Source organism: Canis lupus, chromosome 4 (genome assembly GCF_048164855.1).
Source record: "Canis lupus baileyi chromosome 4, mCanLup2.hap1, whole genome shotgun sequence".
NCBI classification, from domain to species: domain Eukaryota; kingdom Metazoa; phylum Chordata; class Mammalia; order Carnivora; family Canidae; genus Canis; species Canis lupus.
Genome location: NC_132841.1, coordinates 5544933 through 5562730, shown reverse-complemented (window position 1 = coordinate 5562730; position 17798 = coordinate 5544933). Strand labels below are relative to the sequence as shown.

Here is a 17798-nt window from a genome sequence, read left to right as displayed (position 1 = left end):
TCATCCTACCTGATTCCTTAATCTTACATCTTAACTAGTATTATGTGGACATCACACAGGCCCCTTCAATACTCAAAACCCTATACATCTTTCCTCAATGCCAATATATTTCAGTTGACAATAACATCCATCTCATGCCCCAAGAAACTTCCATCTTCTTCCCACCCCAGGGTTAGTTACTAGGTTCTAAATTCTGCTTCCTAGGTATCATTCAAGCCCTTACCTCTCACTTGGACATCTCACTTGGAATCTCCAGATCTTCCATTCAGAATACGTCTAATATTCACTACAATACCACCAAAGTGACCTCTCCATAAATCCACCAACTTTACTCCTTTCAAACAACGTTCAGTGGTTCCATGTATCTTTCAAGAAAATTTTCAACTCCCTAACTTAGCCTGCCTCCCATCACTGCCCTCCTATTCCCTCCTCCAAATACATTATGCTTTACGTTAGGCACAGTTAACTAACAGTTTCCAAATACATCATCTTGGTTTTTTCCATTTTCCTAGATGCAGTCCCCTTTCTGCCTCAAACGCTTTTCTACCCTTCTTTGCCCAATCAAAACTTTAACACTTAGCTTAGATGTCAATTCTACCAGAGAACTTTCCATGACTGATTTAGATGTCCTCTTCTGTCCTCCCACAGCACTTACCACAATTACTGTATAGTGCAGTCAACACTCTTATAATTCAGTATGTGCTGTTGTGCTTTATTTTTCTCTGTCTTCTACTAGATTGTGAACTCCTTGAGAGCAGATCTGATAGCTTATTGACCTTCATTCCACACTGACTGATGCATGCAAGTTGTTGTTGTCAAATGAATGATTTATGAAAGGGGGTGGGGGAAGAGGAATAAAGAAGAGAAAGAAAAAGGGTAGATGGAGTGACAGTAGACAAAGGAAGGCAGAGGGAAGAAGTGAATAAAAAGGAAGAAGGGGAAAAAGGAAGGGAAAGAAAGAAGGAAAAGAGGAGCAAGGGAAAGAAAAGGGAGAGGGGAAGAAAGGCATAGAGGGGTGAGAACATGCACATAAGCAAAGGGCGTTTGTAATCGAACATTTCACATTATTTTTATGTGTTCTGAAGCTAGTGATTCCTGAAGAGTATGGTACATCTGAAAAAACTCCATCTCCCCAAGCTTCTAAGCACAACCATCTAAATCACTTATCCCATAAAGATTCTGAAATCTCTAGCCTCTCCAGCTTCTCCCACTTCACTTGAAAATTTACTGCAACGTAATGAGAGATGTTAATAACATGTACAATGTATAAACAAGAAAACAGTTTTAGTTAGAAAAAAGTAGGAAATGAATCTGACATAATTGAGTCTTGGAATCATTTACAAACTTTTAATAATCTAGGATTTCCTGATAATGTGCTATTACTGACACTGGAAGATCTATAAAAAGTATAAAAAATAAATCCAACATAACCCCAACATCATGACCTATGTTAAGAACAAAACTGCTTTTGTGTTACAGTGCTATTTCTCAAAAACACACTGGGCAAAAATATTACAAGACAGAATACGCTAGTGAGTAAAGGGACTTTATTTTAATAAACTCTTGAATACTACAGCAAAATTGTTTCTAAAACACATAACACTTTAAATGATATATACATTTTTATTTTGGGACTTTAAAGCAACAACCAGAAAAGTATTACTAAACATTCTTTCAATGACATCAATAGACTGTCACTTAATAAAATTTAAAAATTTCTTGTGACTAATAAAGCAGATAATAAAAACCTAAAAGCTGCCTCAAAGTACAAACATGTTTTGTTAGATCTGATAAATAGCATAAATCCTTCTATAACTCAGTTGTCATTACAATTTACAAACAGGGAATACAAAAAAAAAAAAGAAAACTTAAGCCTAATATAATCACTACTAAATACTTTTTGAATTGCAACTTTGTTAAAGCAAAATACCAATCATGGGCAGCCTCTCAATATTCACCATGTAAGAAATTAAGTTCCAAGAAATGAGCTAATTTGTAGTACTGCTGACTGCCAGTGTACTCCCATTGAGAAGGCTCACTATATATACAGTAACAGGAAGTTCTTCTTGTATAAAATTAGAAATTTTCTTTAATAATTCCTTCCTTTCAACATTACTAGTACCCCTTTTCAAAAAGCAATAATAATGGAAATGCTAAGCACTTAAAATTACTAGTACTAAAATGACACCAAAAAAATTTGCATTTGCCAAATACTATGAAACTTTTAAGGCTAAAGTTTCCAACGTACTTTCATTTTTTAAACACGCAAGTTTAAAAAAAAAGGGGGAAATGAAAGGAAGAAAAGGCAAGAAAAGAAAATTTAAATCTTAAGGACCTCCAACTTACTACATTTCTTTTAATCAAACATTAACAGAGTACCTAAGATATACACCGGGAACTACAACAGATTGCGATACCTATCACAAACTAAATGCTCTTATTCAGCTTCTGAATTTATTATATGTTATTCAACCCAATGCCTTTCTTAAGAAATTCTCACCCAATACCAAGGAAGATATACGGTTTTCCTTAAAAAATTCACTTGTCAAAAAAAAAAAAAAAAAAAAAATTCACTTGTCTCTGTTTTATACAGGTCACAAGAGTTATAGCTAGCATCTGTGAATAACAAAAGGGATTTGTTTCTGAAACATCATTGATTGTATTTTTCATTTACATGAAGGTGAGACAGAAAAATTCAGCAGATATTTTCAGTTTATAGCACCCCAAACTCAAGAAGAAAAAAATCTAAAAAAAAAAAAATCTACAGCTAAACTTAATTACTTTATATAGCTGATAAATATTTAAGTAGTCACAGCTTTTATTTTCTTCCATAAACACAAGCATTACAAATTTTCATTTAGATGCAGTACTATAAAAGCAGAAAATCCTAAAAGAAAACTTGTTTTCAAATAATTCCAAGGAACTACCAAAAGTAGACATTTATATTTTCACATACTATTCTATCCATTTCTATACTTGTGAACACACCCTACCCTTTCAAGCACTTCTGAATTTGTCACGAATGAAAAATATCTCTAGTCTCTAAGTTCCACCAGTTGAACCTAGACATGTCAGATATCTAACTAAGGCTTTTTATTCTCGGATGTATTAAAGATTGACAGCATTCAATTACATATACCAAAAAAAAAAAAAAAAAAAAACCCAAAACCAACCTATACTTTCTTTCCTTGCAATAATTTCTTCCACGAACTAAGTAAATTCTACTTTTTACACACTCTCCTCCATTCAGTTAACATGTTTATATTTAAGAGGAACCTGGCAATGGGTTTTCCACATCAATCCACACTGGTTCTATTACAGTATCTGACAATTTACCGACTAAAAGGATCAAAGAAAAAATAAACCAAATAATCCTAAATCCCAGGAAATACAAGGAAAAACTGAGGTGTGTAAAGATTCTCTTCAAAAATCTCTCGACTCAGATTATTTTCATAGCTTACCAAATAGGTCTTCTGCTAAAAACCCACAACACTGTTCACACAATAAACGAGATTTTCTTTCATCGGTGTAATCGATAGAACCACAATACAGTTCAGTTTCTAGAGTCGGATTACTTGACCTGCTTTTTCTGTTTTACCTTTTAAAATACTTTATTTCATGCAATTACTCCTGCCTTACCCTGCAAGAAGAGACGGTCTATATGGGAGAATTATGCTCCGTGTGACATCCTATAAGTGGCCCCAACTCCACAGCAGAGCCGACAGAGCCACACCAGCTGACCCCCATCGTCTTCCGGGAAACGGGCTCCGGCACCCCGCCACCAAACACACCTTCCTCGGCAAAACTCGGAGGCCCCACACGCGGCCTCCATCAAACCCCCCTGTTCTGTAACCCCAGAGCTCGGTTTCCGTAAGCAATCCTACCTTCATGATGATTCCGGGACCGCGATCCCCGCGAAAACACCAGATTCACCTGCACCTGGAGGGGAAACAAAAGACACCCAGTCAACACTACAGGCACCCCTCTGCACCGGCGGAAGCGGAGGGAACCGGGCGAAGCCCGACGCCCGACGCCCGAAGCCCGAAGCAAGAAACGTAGCGGGCGTCAGCCCCGGAACCACCACACGCCGACGAGGGGGCTCCCCGCGGCCTCGCCAGCCCCGCAAACCGAGCCACCTACACAGCTCGGCAGCTTCCCGTCCCCATTGTCGGGACCCGACGGAGTTTCCCGTCTCCGACAATGACGCCATTTCTGTCAGAGAAGAAACTCACAACAAGCCCGGGGGCCGGCGCAGGGCCGGCTGTCCCCACCGGGGGCCTCTGGGCCCCGCCGAGCGGCTCGGCGCCCCATAGGGTCGCGCAGGCCCCGGCTCCAGGGGCCCCGGGTGGGGGCGGCGGGAGGCCGGGCGGGCCGGAGGGCCGCGGGCAGGACGACCCACCGCACAGCCGCTGCCCACGTCCCGTTCCCGGGCGGAGACCGGACAAGTGCGAGCGGGATCCCCGGCGGCCGGGCCGCGGGGGCCGCCAAAGGACCGAGGGGCCGGGAGACCGCACGGCCCCCCGTGCCGGCCCGGGCCCCCCACCGCGGCCCAGAGCCGCTGAACCGCTGAGTGTGCGGCCGCCAGGATGGGGGGCGACTCGCACTCTGCAACTGCATGGGGGCGGGGGCTCCCGGGAGGCCGAGGCCCCGAACCCCAGCGCCCGGCGAGACACCGAGCGATCGTCCCCCGCTCCTCGGCCGGGCCGGGCCGGGTGACTCCCGAACGGACCCCCTCACGAGACAGCGAGAGCCTCGGAAAATGCCCCTACCTTCCGCGGAGGCGAGCTCTGACCCTGGCACGTCCAGAGTTCCCTCCCCTACTCCCCCCCAAAACCAGTAGGCCCGGGGGAGAGATGGGGGAAGAAGGGCGGCGGGTCCAGCGGTTGCTGAGGCTGAAGCTCCGGCTCCTCCTCCTCCCGCGGCGGCGACTGGTACCTTTGTTTGGCGGCCGCTCGGGCTCCCTCGCTGGGGGGAGGGGGGGACGACGAAAAATCCCTCCCGGACTGGAGGTCCGGGCCCCGAATCGCGCTGCCCTCCAGAGGACGGCAGCGCCAGACCCTCTGCGGCTCCCTCCGGGCAAAGGTCCAGGCGGTGGCCGTGGCGGCGGCAAGCTTAAGCCCAAGACTCTCCCTCCGCTCCGGCGCCCGAGCTCCTCACTCCGGACTCGACTGACGGGCAAACATCGCTCCCCCCCCCCCCCGCTCAGTGCCCCCCCTCCCTTCTCTCTCCCCTCCCCTAGAAGCTTGCCCCTCCCCTACCTCTTTCCCGGATGGCCTCTTAGACGACCTCGGATTGGTTAGCGTTCTTTAGAACCCGCCTATATCCCATTCTTATTGGTCCTCGGAATACAAACAACGACGCCATTTTCCCACCACTTCTATGGAAACTGAAAGTTACTCCTCAAAGCTTGCCGGGAAGTGTAGTCCAACCTCTGGGGCCAATGCGCAAGCCCTTGCCCAGGAGAACTGCAAGACCCGCAATGCCCCGCGCCTGCGTGGGACGAGGAGTGAGGGGGAAGGAGAGGAGGCGGGGCGACAAAGCAGTGGGGAGGCGGCGACGACGCCTGCGCAGTGTGACCGGGATGGCGCATTTTCTTGCTTCGAGTAATGCAGTGTCGCTGGTGGCTGAGGAGGGTGGAGAGTTCTGTGGTGAAGCAAGGGGAGGGACCCATGTAGACGTCAGGCGGAGCCTTGGTCAGAACTATAAAGTGGGAAGTTGATGCTGGGTACTACTACTCCCCGGACCGGCAACGCGAAAAGTTGTGATATCACCGTTGAACCGTGAGCGGCTGTGGTGGCGGCCGGGGGGGGGGGGGGGGGGGACCCGGATGGGAAATGAGGGCGGGGGAGGCTGGAAGGCGGGGTCGAGAGGAAAGAAAGAAAGGAGGGTGAGGACCCGGATGCTGAACCGGATTGTGTATGAATTTTCCGTACTTGCTAGAGAAGGGGAGGAGCGGTAGGTGATCCAGGGCGGCGGAAGGGGGCATCTGAGCGGAGAGGAAGCAGGAACCTCACTGACCCTGCGGGCTTCGTACGAGTAGAGGAATCGCTTGAAGCGGTTTTGCCAAGTCTCTTAAAAATCTGCCTTGAAGTTATTTAAATCTATTGCTTGTATCTCGGGCAGTTTTCTTCAGCTCTGTCATCTCCCAAAGTTTGCGTGGAAGGATTCACTCTGCGTTTCACAGCCAAGCTTACGTTTGTATATCACTATTTAGCAATTTTGAAACCAGATCATTGTCGGGGTGTGGGGGACGGGGGAAATTGCATGGTATTTTTATCTTTTTATAGTGAAAGCGTATGCCCTGATTTCATCCTCTAGCGCGTTTCCGTTGGTTCATTCAATCGTTCACAAATTTGTTGAGTGCCTACCATGTAAAAAAAAACGGTGCAGACAGGAAGTAAAGTGGACACACGAGTGTGACCTTGGTAATAGTGGTGAGTAATACAAAGGAGAGTTACGTGATGCTTTAATAAAATAGGGGATTTGGCTTAAGGGAAGTAAAGTGAGAATCGAGCTAAGAGTGAGTTAGCAGGAGTTAACTATGGAAAGAACATTCCAGACGGAGAAAATAGCCTGTTGGAAAGCCAGGTATCTAGAGGGAACTTTTAAAGTTTGAAGAACTAACGTCGTCATCGTCCTCATAAAAAGATAAAGTGTGAGGAACTGAAGAGGGGGAAGAAAGCCGGAAGAGTCAACCAATCTTTAAGGAGCTTTGTTCTTACCTAAGAGCAAAGGGATGTCTTCGCAGGGTTCTCAATCTGTAGGGAAATAGGGCCAGATCTGAATTTTGCAAAGATTCCTGGCTGAAGAATAGAGGTCTGGATTAGAGGGGCAAATGCAGGGAGCCCAACCAGGCAATTATTTCAATAGTAGTCCACACAGAGGGGACAATCTGTTTTTATTAATATTCATCCGTCAATTGTGTGAACAAATTTAAGGCAGTTTTCCTGTTTTGAAAGGGAGTAGTTTCAGACTCTCTCACAGATCCATTCTGTAGTCATTCCATCTAAATAAAAATAAGTTAGTATATTTTGTGTAACACTAATGCCTTTTTATTTGAATCTAGTCTCTGATGGCTGAAATTTCCAGCTATAATAAATAGGAGTCCTTTCCATTAAAAAAAAAAAAAAAAAAAAAACAGGTAGGGCATAGGCCACAGTTTGTAGAACCCGTTAGACTTAAGACAAAACATTACTTTTCAATACCTAGAAAAATTGCGGTTCCTCTGTTTTCCCACCACTGAGAATACTTAACATATAAACATCCTCTAGGAAAGGAACATTAATTGGCTCACTTGTTAAGTGAGTGTTCTTACAGTAATTTTTTAAAAGCCTTAAGAATTGAAACACAGATTAGCTCTGACTTCTGGGCAAGAATATACTTGTCTCCAGAAGGACATAAAAGAGTTATTGAAAGGTGGATTTATTCACTTTAAAGTTAAGTGTGTTCTGGAGGCTGTGAAAGAATAAACATGATTATGTCAACCTAATTGGGAAGAGATAGCTACCAACTTTTAAATTCAGAAGTATGTAAGAGATGCCTCTTTAAATTGTTTATCCTACATTTAATTGTTGTAATCTTTTGTGTAAGTGATTATTTTTCCTGCTTGTCATCTTTTTTTAATCTCCCAAGAATGAGGTAATGTGTCAAAGTTTAAATTACTAAACTGATTTTTAGATAATTTCAAAATATCTTTTCAACTTTTTTTCCCCTTGTAACATGCTGAGTATTGTCGGTTAAGGCAGGTTTAAAACTTTCTACATGGAACGTTTCTCTTTGAGGTCATATTGCTAAGATGATTTCCTTTGCTGGAGTGCTCAATTCTTATGATTGTTTCACCTAGGCACTCAAGAGATTACAAAAAACACACTTCTGTTCATGATCCTACAGACCAAATCTTTTTAAAGAAGCAAAAGAAAGATAAACTTGAGAAACTTTCTAAAATGCCAAAATGTCAGAGCAGTTAGAAAAAAAGATTCCTAAGATAAGAACAAATAAAAATAGCAATAGATACTTAGAAGGAAACAAAGTAGGGATTGGATTCAACAATAAAGAAGGATTGTAGGAAATACCGAAGTAAATGTAAAACTCAGATAATAAATCACTACAGGAAGGGACCCCTGGGTGGCTCAGTGGTTGAGTGCCTGCCTCCCTTCGGCGCAGGGTGTGATCCTGGAGTCACTGGATCGTGTCCCGCATTGGGTTCCCTGCATGGAGCCTGCTTCTCCCTCTGTGTGTCTCTGCCTCTCTCTGTGTCTCTCATGAATAAATAAATAAAATCTTTAAAAATAAATAAATCACCACAGGAAAATACTGTGTGTGTGTGTGTGTGTGTGTGTAGATACAGGGTAATATTTTTGCTAATTGCATTAAAGTTAATGCACATCTTAAATTAGAATCTTTGAAATGGGTTGATTTCGTTATAGAAAGTAGGAGAGAGGAGTTTTTGCTGTATATTTTAAATATATAAAATTTATTCATCTTAATGCTCACTGAAAAAAGTATGTTTACTAATTATGTAATCAATTAAATAATAGGATCTAATTCTTTGGATTTGTTTTGACAGTGATTTGATGTCAACAATTTAAGCTTTTATGGTTGAGTAAAATAAGAAAGGCTTAATACAACTTTTGTAACTAAGGAAATCACTTAGAGTCTAGGTGAACTTTGACCAATGAAATACTTGAAGATTTTCCTTTTTTTTTCCCTTATAAGAGGTAATCAACATATATAGTTCACCCATTTAAAGTACATATGTTAGTATATTCACAGGGTTGTGCAACCATCACCACAATCTAATTTTAGAATATTTTAATCCCTACGAAAAGAAACTTCATACTCCCTATTCTTCCTGCCCCAATGCTAGGCAATCTCAATCTACTTTCTGTCTTTATAGATTTTCCTATACTGAACATTTCGTATAAATGGAATATAATTTGTGGTCCTTTGTGACTGGCTTCTTTCACTTAGCCTGTTTCTAGATTTCATATATGTAGAATATTCTTATAAAGCAAAACTGAAAGTCTGCCTGCACAAAAACACCTTGAGGTACAAATTCCTTTGCATTTGAAACTCAAAATTAATTTAGTTAATAAGATTATATTTCTCCTTTTTCACAGATCAGCTTTGAAATTTAAAAACAATGGAGAAGACTCAAGAAACAGTCCAAAGAATTCTTCTAGAACCCTATAAGTATTTACTTCAGTTACCAGGTAACTGTTTAGTTATGGTCCATATAGGGTCTTGTTATAGAGTAGTGGTCATTCAAATACTAGCATACAGAAAAGATTAGACTTACCAGCTCTTAAGATTTCCTCTTTAAGGTGATACGTATGAGAAAAATGACAAATAGAACGTTTTAGTTTTTTTGTTCTAAAAAGGGACATTTTAAGCACCCTTTTAAAAATCTCCAATGTGGGGTGCCTGAGTGGCTCAGTTAGTTAAGCATCTGCCTTTGGCTCAGGTCATGGTTCCAGGACCCTTCTGAGTCCCACATCAGGCTCCCTGCTCCTCAAGGAGCCTGCTTCTCCCTCTCTGCCTGCTGCTCCTATCTCTCTCTGTCAAATAAACAAAAATAAAAATAAATAAAAAATAAAATTAAAATATACAATTGTACAATGTAACTAAAAATACTAAAAACTTTTGAGTAGGTCATTGGAGGTTTTATTCTTTATGGATGAAACACATTACCCATTATTTAGATATTAGAGGTTTTTATGCCAATTTTTATAACAACAAACAGCTTCACTCTACTTTCCACATTCTCTGTTGTCATACACACTGCATTTCTTAGGCTACTCGTTCCTTTAAGAGCCAAATAGTAATGCATCTCTAAGTCACATTACTTGGAAACATAGTCCACATTACTCCTATAGCAAGATGGATCACCTGAACATGGCTTCTTACAGTAACACCTGCCTAGTCATGTATATGTGCATGTTTTCTTTGGTATTTTTGTAACTTGATTTAGAAAATTATAACAGCAAATAAAAATTTATATACATAAGTGTGGGTTCTCATAATAAAAATTCATTCACAAACCAGTTACTTAAAAATTAGAATGATCTTCTAGAAATTATATAGAAGGTGGTAAGTTAGTTGACAACCATATAAACCTATTTAGCCCAGAGGATAGGTAACCTATAGACCAATGATGTTCCCAACTCAATCACAATAAACACTTTCATTTCTATTCTAAAGTGCACACCTTTCTTTATGAGCACACCTCAGTGGTAATACGTGTTTCTGTTTGTAAGCCAGGAGAAGATAAATATGGTTATCCAAGGCAGAAGAGTAGTAGCTTCCTAGCTACATCTTGGAAGCCATTATGATTAGTGTCATTTCTATTCTGGTAGACCTACGTGCTAATGCCAGTGTTTCAAAAGAATGGGGGGAACCGTCTACTCCCAACTCAAATTCTACTCAGCCATATTGTCTGATATAACTCACCAAAGATTATTAAATGAAATAGAGTTGACAGCATAAAGATACTCCATAATACAACAGAAGCAATATAAGAGGATCCCAAATTTGTTGAATATAAATTAGCTTTCACTATGATGATTCCAGAGACAAAAAATAAGTAAATAAAACAAAATCATTCTTACAAGTTAAAATCCAAATGTCTTAAAGATGAAATCTTCAAGAGCCAAAGGACAAAGAAGACATACTTTTTAAAAAAACTTTTAGGCAGTCTGTTACTATTTTTAAATTCATTACAAATAGGTGTACAAATAGTACACCTCTTTATTGCTTACATGCAGGGCAGATAGGGCAGACATCTTCGACTGCCTTGCCCTTGGCATGATGCTGCTGTTTTTTTGACATATAACTGCACAAACAATGATTGTAAGTATAGCTCAAAAAGTTATCCAGGGAGGCACCTGGGCAGTTCAGTCAGTTAAGCATCTAACTTCAGCTCAGATCATGGGATCAAGCCCCATGTGCTCAGCAGAGAGTCCACTTCTCTCTTAGTCTCTGCCCACCCTCGGATCCCCCACCCCCATTGTACACTCAGGCATGTCCTCTCTCTCAAATAAATAATCTTAAAAACAAAAGAAGAAGAAGAAGAAGAATCAAAAAACACAAAAGAATGAATAATGCAAAGGGAAGCTGCCTGCTATTTAATATTTAAGAAAAAGCCAAGAGGCACCTGGGTGGCTCAGTCAGTTAAGCATCTGACTCTTGATTTCAGCTCAGGTCATGATCTCAGGGTGGTTAGAGCAGATTCTCTTTCCCTCCCTCTGTCCCATTCCCTAAAAAAAATAAATAAATAAATAAAATAAAAAAGAGCCAAGAGACCCCTTCTGAGTAATATTTAGTGGTAAGTGTAACTACACTTATTCAGGGTCTCCCACTGAGAAACATGGTGATGTTTCTCCTGCACTCTACCCATCTGTTGTTGGACTTGTTTTGTAACAAGTTTGCAGATACTGGCTAGAACTGGGCTGTGGTAAAACATGCCAGCTATCAGTGCTGTGAAGAGTCTGAAGAGTGTCTCCTGTTCTGCTACTGTGTAAAGCAAAGACTGTAGTTACATTTTAGCAATAATGTTTACCTGTGTAATGAACATTTTTTTAATCCTCTGTAAATGTTACATCTGTAACCTTTTTTTTAATCCTCATTATCTTGAAATAGGTAACATTAAGCCATTAGGTAACATTTAAAACTCTCATTAGTTATCTCACTTTTTAAAAAATCAAATATGATCTTTCATCCATGATAGAACGTAATAACCTCAAAAGATTTTCCCAAAGAAACAGAAAACTATGGGGCACCTGGCTCAGTCAGTGGATCATGTGACTCTTGATCTTGTTGTAAGTTCAGGCCCCACATTGGGTATAGAGATTACTTTAAAAATAAAAATCTTTGGAGTGTCTCGGTGGCTTAGTCAGTTAAGCATCTGCCTTTGGCTCAGGTCATGATTTCCGGGTCGTGAGATCAAGACCCCTGTCAAGCTCACTGCTCATCATGTTCAGCAAGGAATCTGCTTCTCCCTCTCCCTCTGCCTCTCCACCGCCACCCCCCAAGCTGCTCATGTTCTTTTCCTTCAAATGAATAAATAAAATATTTCAAAAATAAATAAAAATCTTTAAAAGAAATAAGGAGTGGGGGAATTGAGTGGATAATGGGCATTAAGGAGGGCACTTGATGTAATGAGCATTGGGCATTATATGTAACTGATGAATCACTAAATTCTACCCCCAGAAACTAGTAATACAGTGTACGTCAACTAATTTGAATTTAAATACAATTTTTTTTTTTTTTTTTTTTAATGGGCACCTGTTAAGCATCTGGCTCATGATTTCAGCTCAGGTCATAATCTCAGGGTTGTGAGATCAAGTCCTCATCAGACTCCATGAGGAGTCTGCTTGAGATTCTCTCCCTCTCTAAAAAATAAATATCTTTTTTTAAAAAAAGAATTAGGAAATAGCATTATGGATAATAAGGCTATTTTTCACAGAGAACTTTAGAATTCCTAAAGTAACTTTAAAGGTGGGCAAGACCATTTGATCTGTTGGAAAGTTACTCTTGCTAATGAAAGATTATAATAATTAACTGTTAATATTAGGATTTTTCTGAAATTTGTGAAGTCAAATGACTTTTATTTATTTGCCCTAGTGTAGGTCCTCAGTCCAAGAGTCAATAATGTTAATTAAGGTCTCCTGGAGACCCGGGATCGAGTCCCACATCAGGCTCCCTGCATGGAGCCTGCTTCTCCCTCTGCCTGTATCTCTCATGAATAAATTAATAAAGCCTTTAAAAATAATAATGTTAAGGTCTTTTAAAGAGGAAAGGTAATTGGGAGGCACCTGAGTGGCTCTGGGTTTTGTCAGGTTCTTGATTTTGGCTCAGGTTGTGGGATCAAGTCCTGCATTGCACTCTGCACTCAACATAGTCTGCTTGTCCCTCTCCCTCCCTCTGTGCCCCTACCCCCACTCATGTGCACTCTCTCTAAAATAAATAAATCTTTTAAAGGAATAAAGAGGAAAGGTAATTACTGTTTGTTTCTTTTAATTTTGAGGAATCTCTATGACTAGCTCCTGTTAGAAACTATTTGGGGCCTTAAAAGTATCAATCCAGACCCCAGAATCTGGTGAAAGGAAAAAAATATTAAAGCACAACTGCATTACCTGTAAGTTAAGCCATTTATTGTGCTGTTTTTTTTATGTATATTCTAAAGTGAAAGGAGAAATGTGGTTCCACGTTCTTTGTGTCTGTCCATCTTCTCAACTTGTGTTTTAAAGCAATATGGGTTATGTTGCATAGTTGTACATTGTAAGAATAGCTCATATTGGCTTTTATTAAACTAGAAAGTAGATAGAAAGTATAAAGTATGTAGCTGCTACCCAGACCATTGCTTACCTTAAAAGTTAGTAGACAGAATATACTGCTTCTTGAACCCTAAGAGATCCTTCCCTTTTAGACTTCTCACAGAAAAATACAACTTTCTTTCATTTGGACATGTGATGAAAATTAGTATTCATTTGCTTGGGTGATTGGTGCTAGGAAAATGTAGGTCTTAGAAAATACTGTTTTTGTTCACTTAAACTTTTTATGTAACTTTTTTTTTCTGAAACCTCATCTGAAATTAGGGTGTTACTATGCATTCACTCTAGCAGGAAGCTTGTAGAATGTTATTAAGTGAACTGGTTGGAGTTTTTATCTACCATTCCTTTATATGTGGGCTAAAATGACTTCTATTGATAACCACTACCCAAAGACCTCTTGAGCTTTCCATGTAAGAAAATGATAAAATTGAAAAACTAAGTCAAAATTAACTTTTGGCTAAGTTGGGATGCTAAAAGGGAATACTTCAGGGAATGGTCATCTCATTTTTTGATAGGAAAGAGGCAGAGCTGTACAATCTTTAAAACCTTAATTTAAAGGAATTGTAGATAATTTTAAGAGGTAATTTAATGAGATTTTATTGAATGCAATAGCAAATTATATTTCATTAGAAATACCTATAGTTCTCTGAAAAGGAGTGCTAATTAACTGCCACTAACAAGACTGGCTTATTTTTCAAAAAAGGAATGAATTAGATCATAATTCCTAAAATGCTATTTCATTCCAAAATTGTTGATACAAGTTAAGATGAAAGGAATGGCTTACTAGTAGGCCATTTGAATACTTTAGAATCTCTTTGCCCTAATTTTTTTTTCTTTGCCCCAATTTTAAAAGACTGTGAGCTTTTAGAATATGAAGGCAGAGGGGGCAATAGGAACCCAGCAGGGATGGGGCTGGATTCAAGTTTGAACAGCTTTCCAGGAAGTTTCTGAATGTTTTTTATAGCTGAAATACTAATTTTATTGCCAAATTTTATTCTTTAATTTTAGGTAAGCAAGTGAGAACCAAACTTTCACAGGCATTTAATCATTGGCTAAAAGTTCCAGAAGATAAGCTACAGGTATTTAGCCAAATCTAACCTTGTTCTTAATCCCTAACGAATTAATAGGTGTCACATAAAATACTTCTTGCTCTTAATTGAGTTTAATGCTGATAAATGTATTATTTTATATTGAGATTGCTATATAATTACTCACTGTAAAAACTAAGGAATTCAAGACTCTCATAACGTTAAATACTAGTGTTTTGAATACCTCAAATAAAATGAAACTGTCATTGTCTTTTTTGTTAGATTATCATTGAAGTGACAGAAATGTTGCATAATGCCAGTTTGCTCATCGATGATATTGAAGACAACTCAAAACTTCGACGTGGCTTTCCAGTGGCACACAGCATCTATGGAATTCCATCTGTCATCAATTCTGCCAATTATGTATATTTTCTTGGCCTACAGAAAGTCTTAACCCTTGACCACCCAGATGCAGTGAAGCTTTTTACCCACCAGCTTTTGGAACTCCATCAGGGACAAGGTCTAGACATTTATTGGAGGGATAATTACACTTGTCCCACTGAAGAAGAATATAAAGCTATGGTGCTGCAAAAGACAGGTGGACTATTTGGATTAGCAGTAGGTCTCATGCAGTTGTTCTCTGATTACAAAGAAGATCTGAAGCCACTACTTAATACACTTGGGCTCTTTTTCCAAATTAGGGATGATTATGCTAATCTACACTCCAAAGAATACAGTGAAAACAAAAGCTTTTGTGAAGATCTAACAGAGGGAAAGTTCTCATTCCCTACTATTCATGCTATTTGGTCGAGACCTGAAAGCACCCAGGTGCAGAATATCTTGCGCCAGAGAACCGAAAATATAGATATTAAAAAATACTGTGTACATTATCTTGAGAATGTAGGTTCTTTTGAATATACCCGGAGTACTCTTAAAGAGCTTGAATCTAAAGCCTATAAACAAATTGATGCACGTGGTGGAAACCCTGAGCTCGTAGCTTTAATAAAGCACTTAAGCAAAATGTTCAAAGAAGAAAATGAATAATCAGCCATTCTTGATTAGGCCTGGTAGCTTGTTGTAGTTGACTATTTTTTTGTCTTTTAGCGTATTGCTTTTTTAACAACTTGGACCAAGCTGTCAGTCTCCAGAAAGTGGATAGGGGTGATGTGAGTGAGGTTGTTTCAATTTATAACCCCTTTGCACAGATAATCATGGTACAAAGTTGAAGGAATCAAAAGGAACCACATTTAAATAGGTTTTATTTGAATGTCAGAATGTGCTGTGTTTGGACCTTATGGACAACTGCCACAAACGTTCTGTCAATAAAGAAGACTTCAGCTTCCAGGAATTTTTATCAAATACTTCCTAACTGTACTGTGTGGGCAGTTCCTCATTTGTCTACCCCAGTTCCAAGCCAGTGACTCCTTGGGGCCAGTTTCTGTAGCTAGCTAGCCCAGAGACCACTGGACCTCCTCTTCTTCCTAAATGTTGCTACTTAGAATATCTCAGTCTCCTCTTGGAAACTCCCTCACTAAAGTCTTCCATGAAAATCTGACTATGGTAAGCATTAAGCAAAGGGGGTCCTTCTTCTTACCCCCTTCCTTTTTTTCTTCCTCCCTGCCCAGCAAATTTTGCTCTTTAACCAAGGAGTCTCCACTTAATGAAATTTATATGCTAGCCCAAATTCATTCTTTTTTTCCTTTTAATCTGTGACCCAAAACATTACTATCTGGATACAGCAGTGTCTTTCCATTTAGGAAGGAAAAAAAAAAAGTACATGGAAAAAGTATTCTAGGAAGGAGCCTTTATTTAAGCTTTTTTATATTTTCCTATCAGTAGTAAAAATCATAAAAGAGCTGTTTGCAAGGAGCTTTTGCTTAAGTACAAAAGCAGAGGGAAATGCTCTTTTCCTTGCCATTCACGTCACCACTCCCCCTTGAAGGCAATTGGTGCTTGAATGGAAAGGGAAGGTAGGTATCTTTAATCTCTGTGATTAAAGGAATGAAAAGTGTAACCTGAGAGCTAGTGACTGACTGAAAAGTAGTCAAAGCTATGCTGTCAGGCACTAATTAGCTTTATAGTGCTTTAACCCTGACTCTCTATCCCTTTTGTGTAATTTCCACCTCCAAACCCCTGGAACTATCTGTGGCAATAAGAGGTAGGGGGGATAAAAACGATCACCCTGATTCCTTCATTTAGAAGTGTTGCTGACCTCTCAAAATGAAACTTTTCCAGAAACCTTGCATTTTGCTTGAGTGGTTCTATTATAGTATATTAAATCAGAACTAATCACCATGTCCTTGTATGAGACATTATCACTGAAGCCCTCAACCTAAATTTTTGAAAAGTTGATTATTCCATTTACTAGCTTTTAAAGTCATTTGAATCTTCCATTTTAATTGATATAAAGAAAATTTAAAATCATGGGTATTTATGCCGCATTATGGAAACTTGAACTTTGTGTTTATAAATCTGTTACTTAAAAGCTTAATGATTATTCAAGAAGATCTAACACTATATAGACAAAATATTTACCTTTAAGATGAAGGCTCCTTACCTAATCAAATTAAGTTTGGCCTGGTACTATTCATGATTCTTTGTCATTTGTATCTGGCCTTTGTTGATGACAGAAATGCTTGACTTTGAATTGGGGACTTTACAAAGCATCATTTGATCCATTAATCAGAAATCTATTCTTTTCACTTGAGCTATCATCACAGTTTGTCAATACAGAAGGAAAACAATGTAAGAGTAGTTAAAAGTTTAATAAAATATAGTAATTTATCTAGTTTTAAACTCCAGTAATTTTTTTTTTTTTTGTAAAAAGGTATATCTTGGAACATAAGTAAATTGGGTTTTGTCATGTAGAAAACCTGTTTTAAATTTTAAAATGTTTTCACATTTTCTAGTCTATGGAGGTTCAAAAATTTTCTTTGCCAAAGCCAAAAGAATAAAGGCTAAATCAGGTTGCCATGAATCGCTTTCAGCAAGATTTTAAATCCATTAGCTCTTTTCTATTCCACTCTGTTAACTTCTTTTTTTTTTTTTTTTTTTTTTAAGATTTTACTTATTCAGGAGAGACACAGAGAGAGAGAGAGAGGAGACAGAAACTTAGGCAGAGGGAGAAGCAGGTTTCTCACAGGAAGCCCAATGTGGGACTTCATTCCCAGACCCTGGGATCATGCCCTGAGCTGAAGGCAGAAGCTCAACTGCTGAGCCACCCAGGCGTCCCCACTCATCTTCTAACTTCCTTTCTTCAACTGTGCCCTACAGTTATTCACTTCAGGAAGCCTTTCAAGGGCTTTCTCAGATCACTTTCCATCTTCCTTTAGGCCCCTTCTCATCCTGCCAGTTGTCAATCCTGGATGCTTCCAACCACCTGTATCTTTGCTCCTCCCACCTTGCTCAAAGCTGCTGGGGAGCCTTTCCAGATGCTGTT

The 17798-nt window shown here is 39.7% G+C and overlaps 2 protein-coding genes across 21 annotated transcripts in view; one reads left to right on the top strand and one right to left on the bottom strand.

Moving 5' to 3' along the window:
- The window catches only part of ARID4B (AT-rich interaction domain 4B), a 149762-nt gene extending 144568 nt beyond the window's left edge, over nt 1-5194 (bottom strand). For 6 of the 7 annotated variants that reach the window (XR_012029280.1, XM_072822988.1, XM_072822990.1 and 3 more), the window contains exons 1-2: nt 4770-5194; nt 3885-3939 (exon numbers count right to left, since the gene is read on the bottom strand). Coding sequence is in view for 6 of the 7 variants with exons in the window: in XM_072822988.1 (XP_072679089.1) it covers nt 3885-3890 (6 nt within the window). In the remaining variant the exon portion in view is untranslated. The remainder of the gene's footprint in view (nt 1-3884; nt 3940-4769) is intronic. The other variant, XM_072822989.1, reaches the window with a different exon arrangement.
- A 342-nt stretch (nt 5195-5536) lies between these two features.
- Nucleotides 5537-17155, top strand: GGPS1 (geranylgeranyl diphosphate synthase 1). Of its 14 annotated transcripts, XM_072823018.1 has the most exons (6): nt 5638-5780; nt 6319-6434; nt 9120-9212; nt 13025-13135; nt 14340-14410; nt 14642-15707. In XM_072823018.1, the coding sequence occupies exon 6, from the start codon at nt 14663-14665 to the stop codon at nt 15401-15403; it is 741 nt and encodes a 246-aa protein (XP_072679119.1). In that variant the 5' UTR covers nt 5638-5780; nt 6319-6434; nt 9120-9212; nt 13025-13135; nt 14340-14410; nt 14642-14662; the 3' UTR covers nt 15404-15707. The 14 variants fall into 14 exon arrangements, with proteins under 14 accessions (XP_072679114.1, XP_072679111.1, XP_072679110.1 ...); XM_072823009.1 differs by lacking the exon at nt 13025-13135 and having other exon boundaries at nt 5562-5780; nt 14642-17155; XM_072823017.1 differs by lacking the exon at nt 6319-6434 and having other exon boundaries at nt 5583-5780.
- Nucleotides 17156-17798: the final 643 nt, after the last annotated feature.

Bases quoted from the DNA above. Each gene is read 5' to 3' on its own strand.
- GGPS1 (XM_072823013.1), top strand. From the start codon at position 9,143: ATGGAGAAGACTCAAGAAACAGTCCAAAGAATTCTTCTAGAACCCTAT. The intron at 9,213-14,339 runs GTAACTGTTTAG...CTTTAATTTTAG, and splicing joins GTATTTACTTCAGTTACCAG to GTAAGCAAGTGAGAACCAAA. The intron at 14,411-14,641 runs GTATTTAGCCAA...CTTTTTTGTTAG, and splicing joins TTCCAGAAGATAAGCTACAG to ATTATCATTGAAGTGACAGA.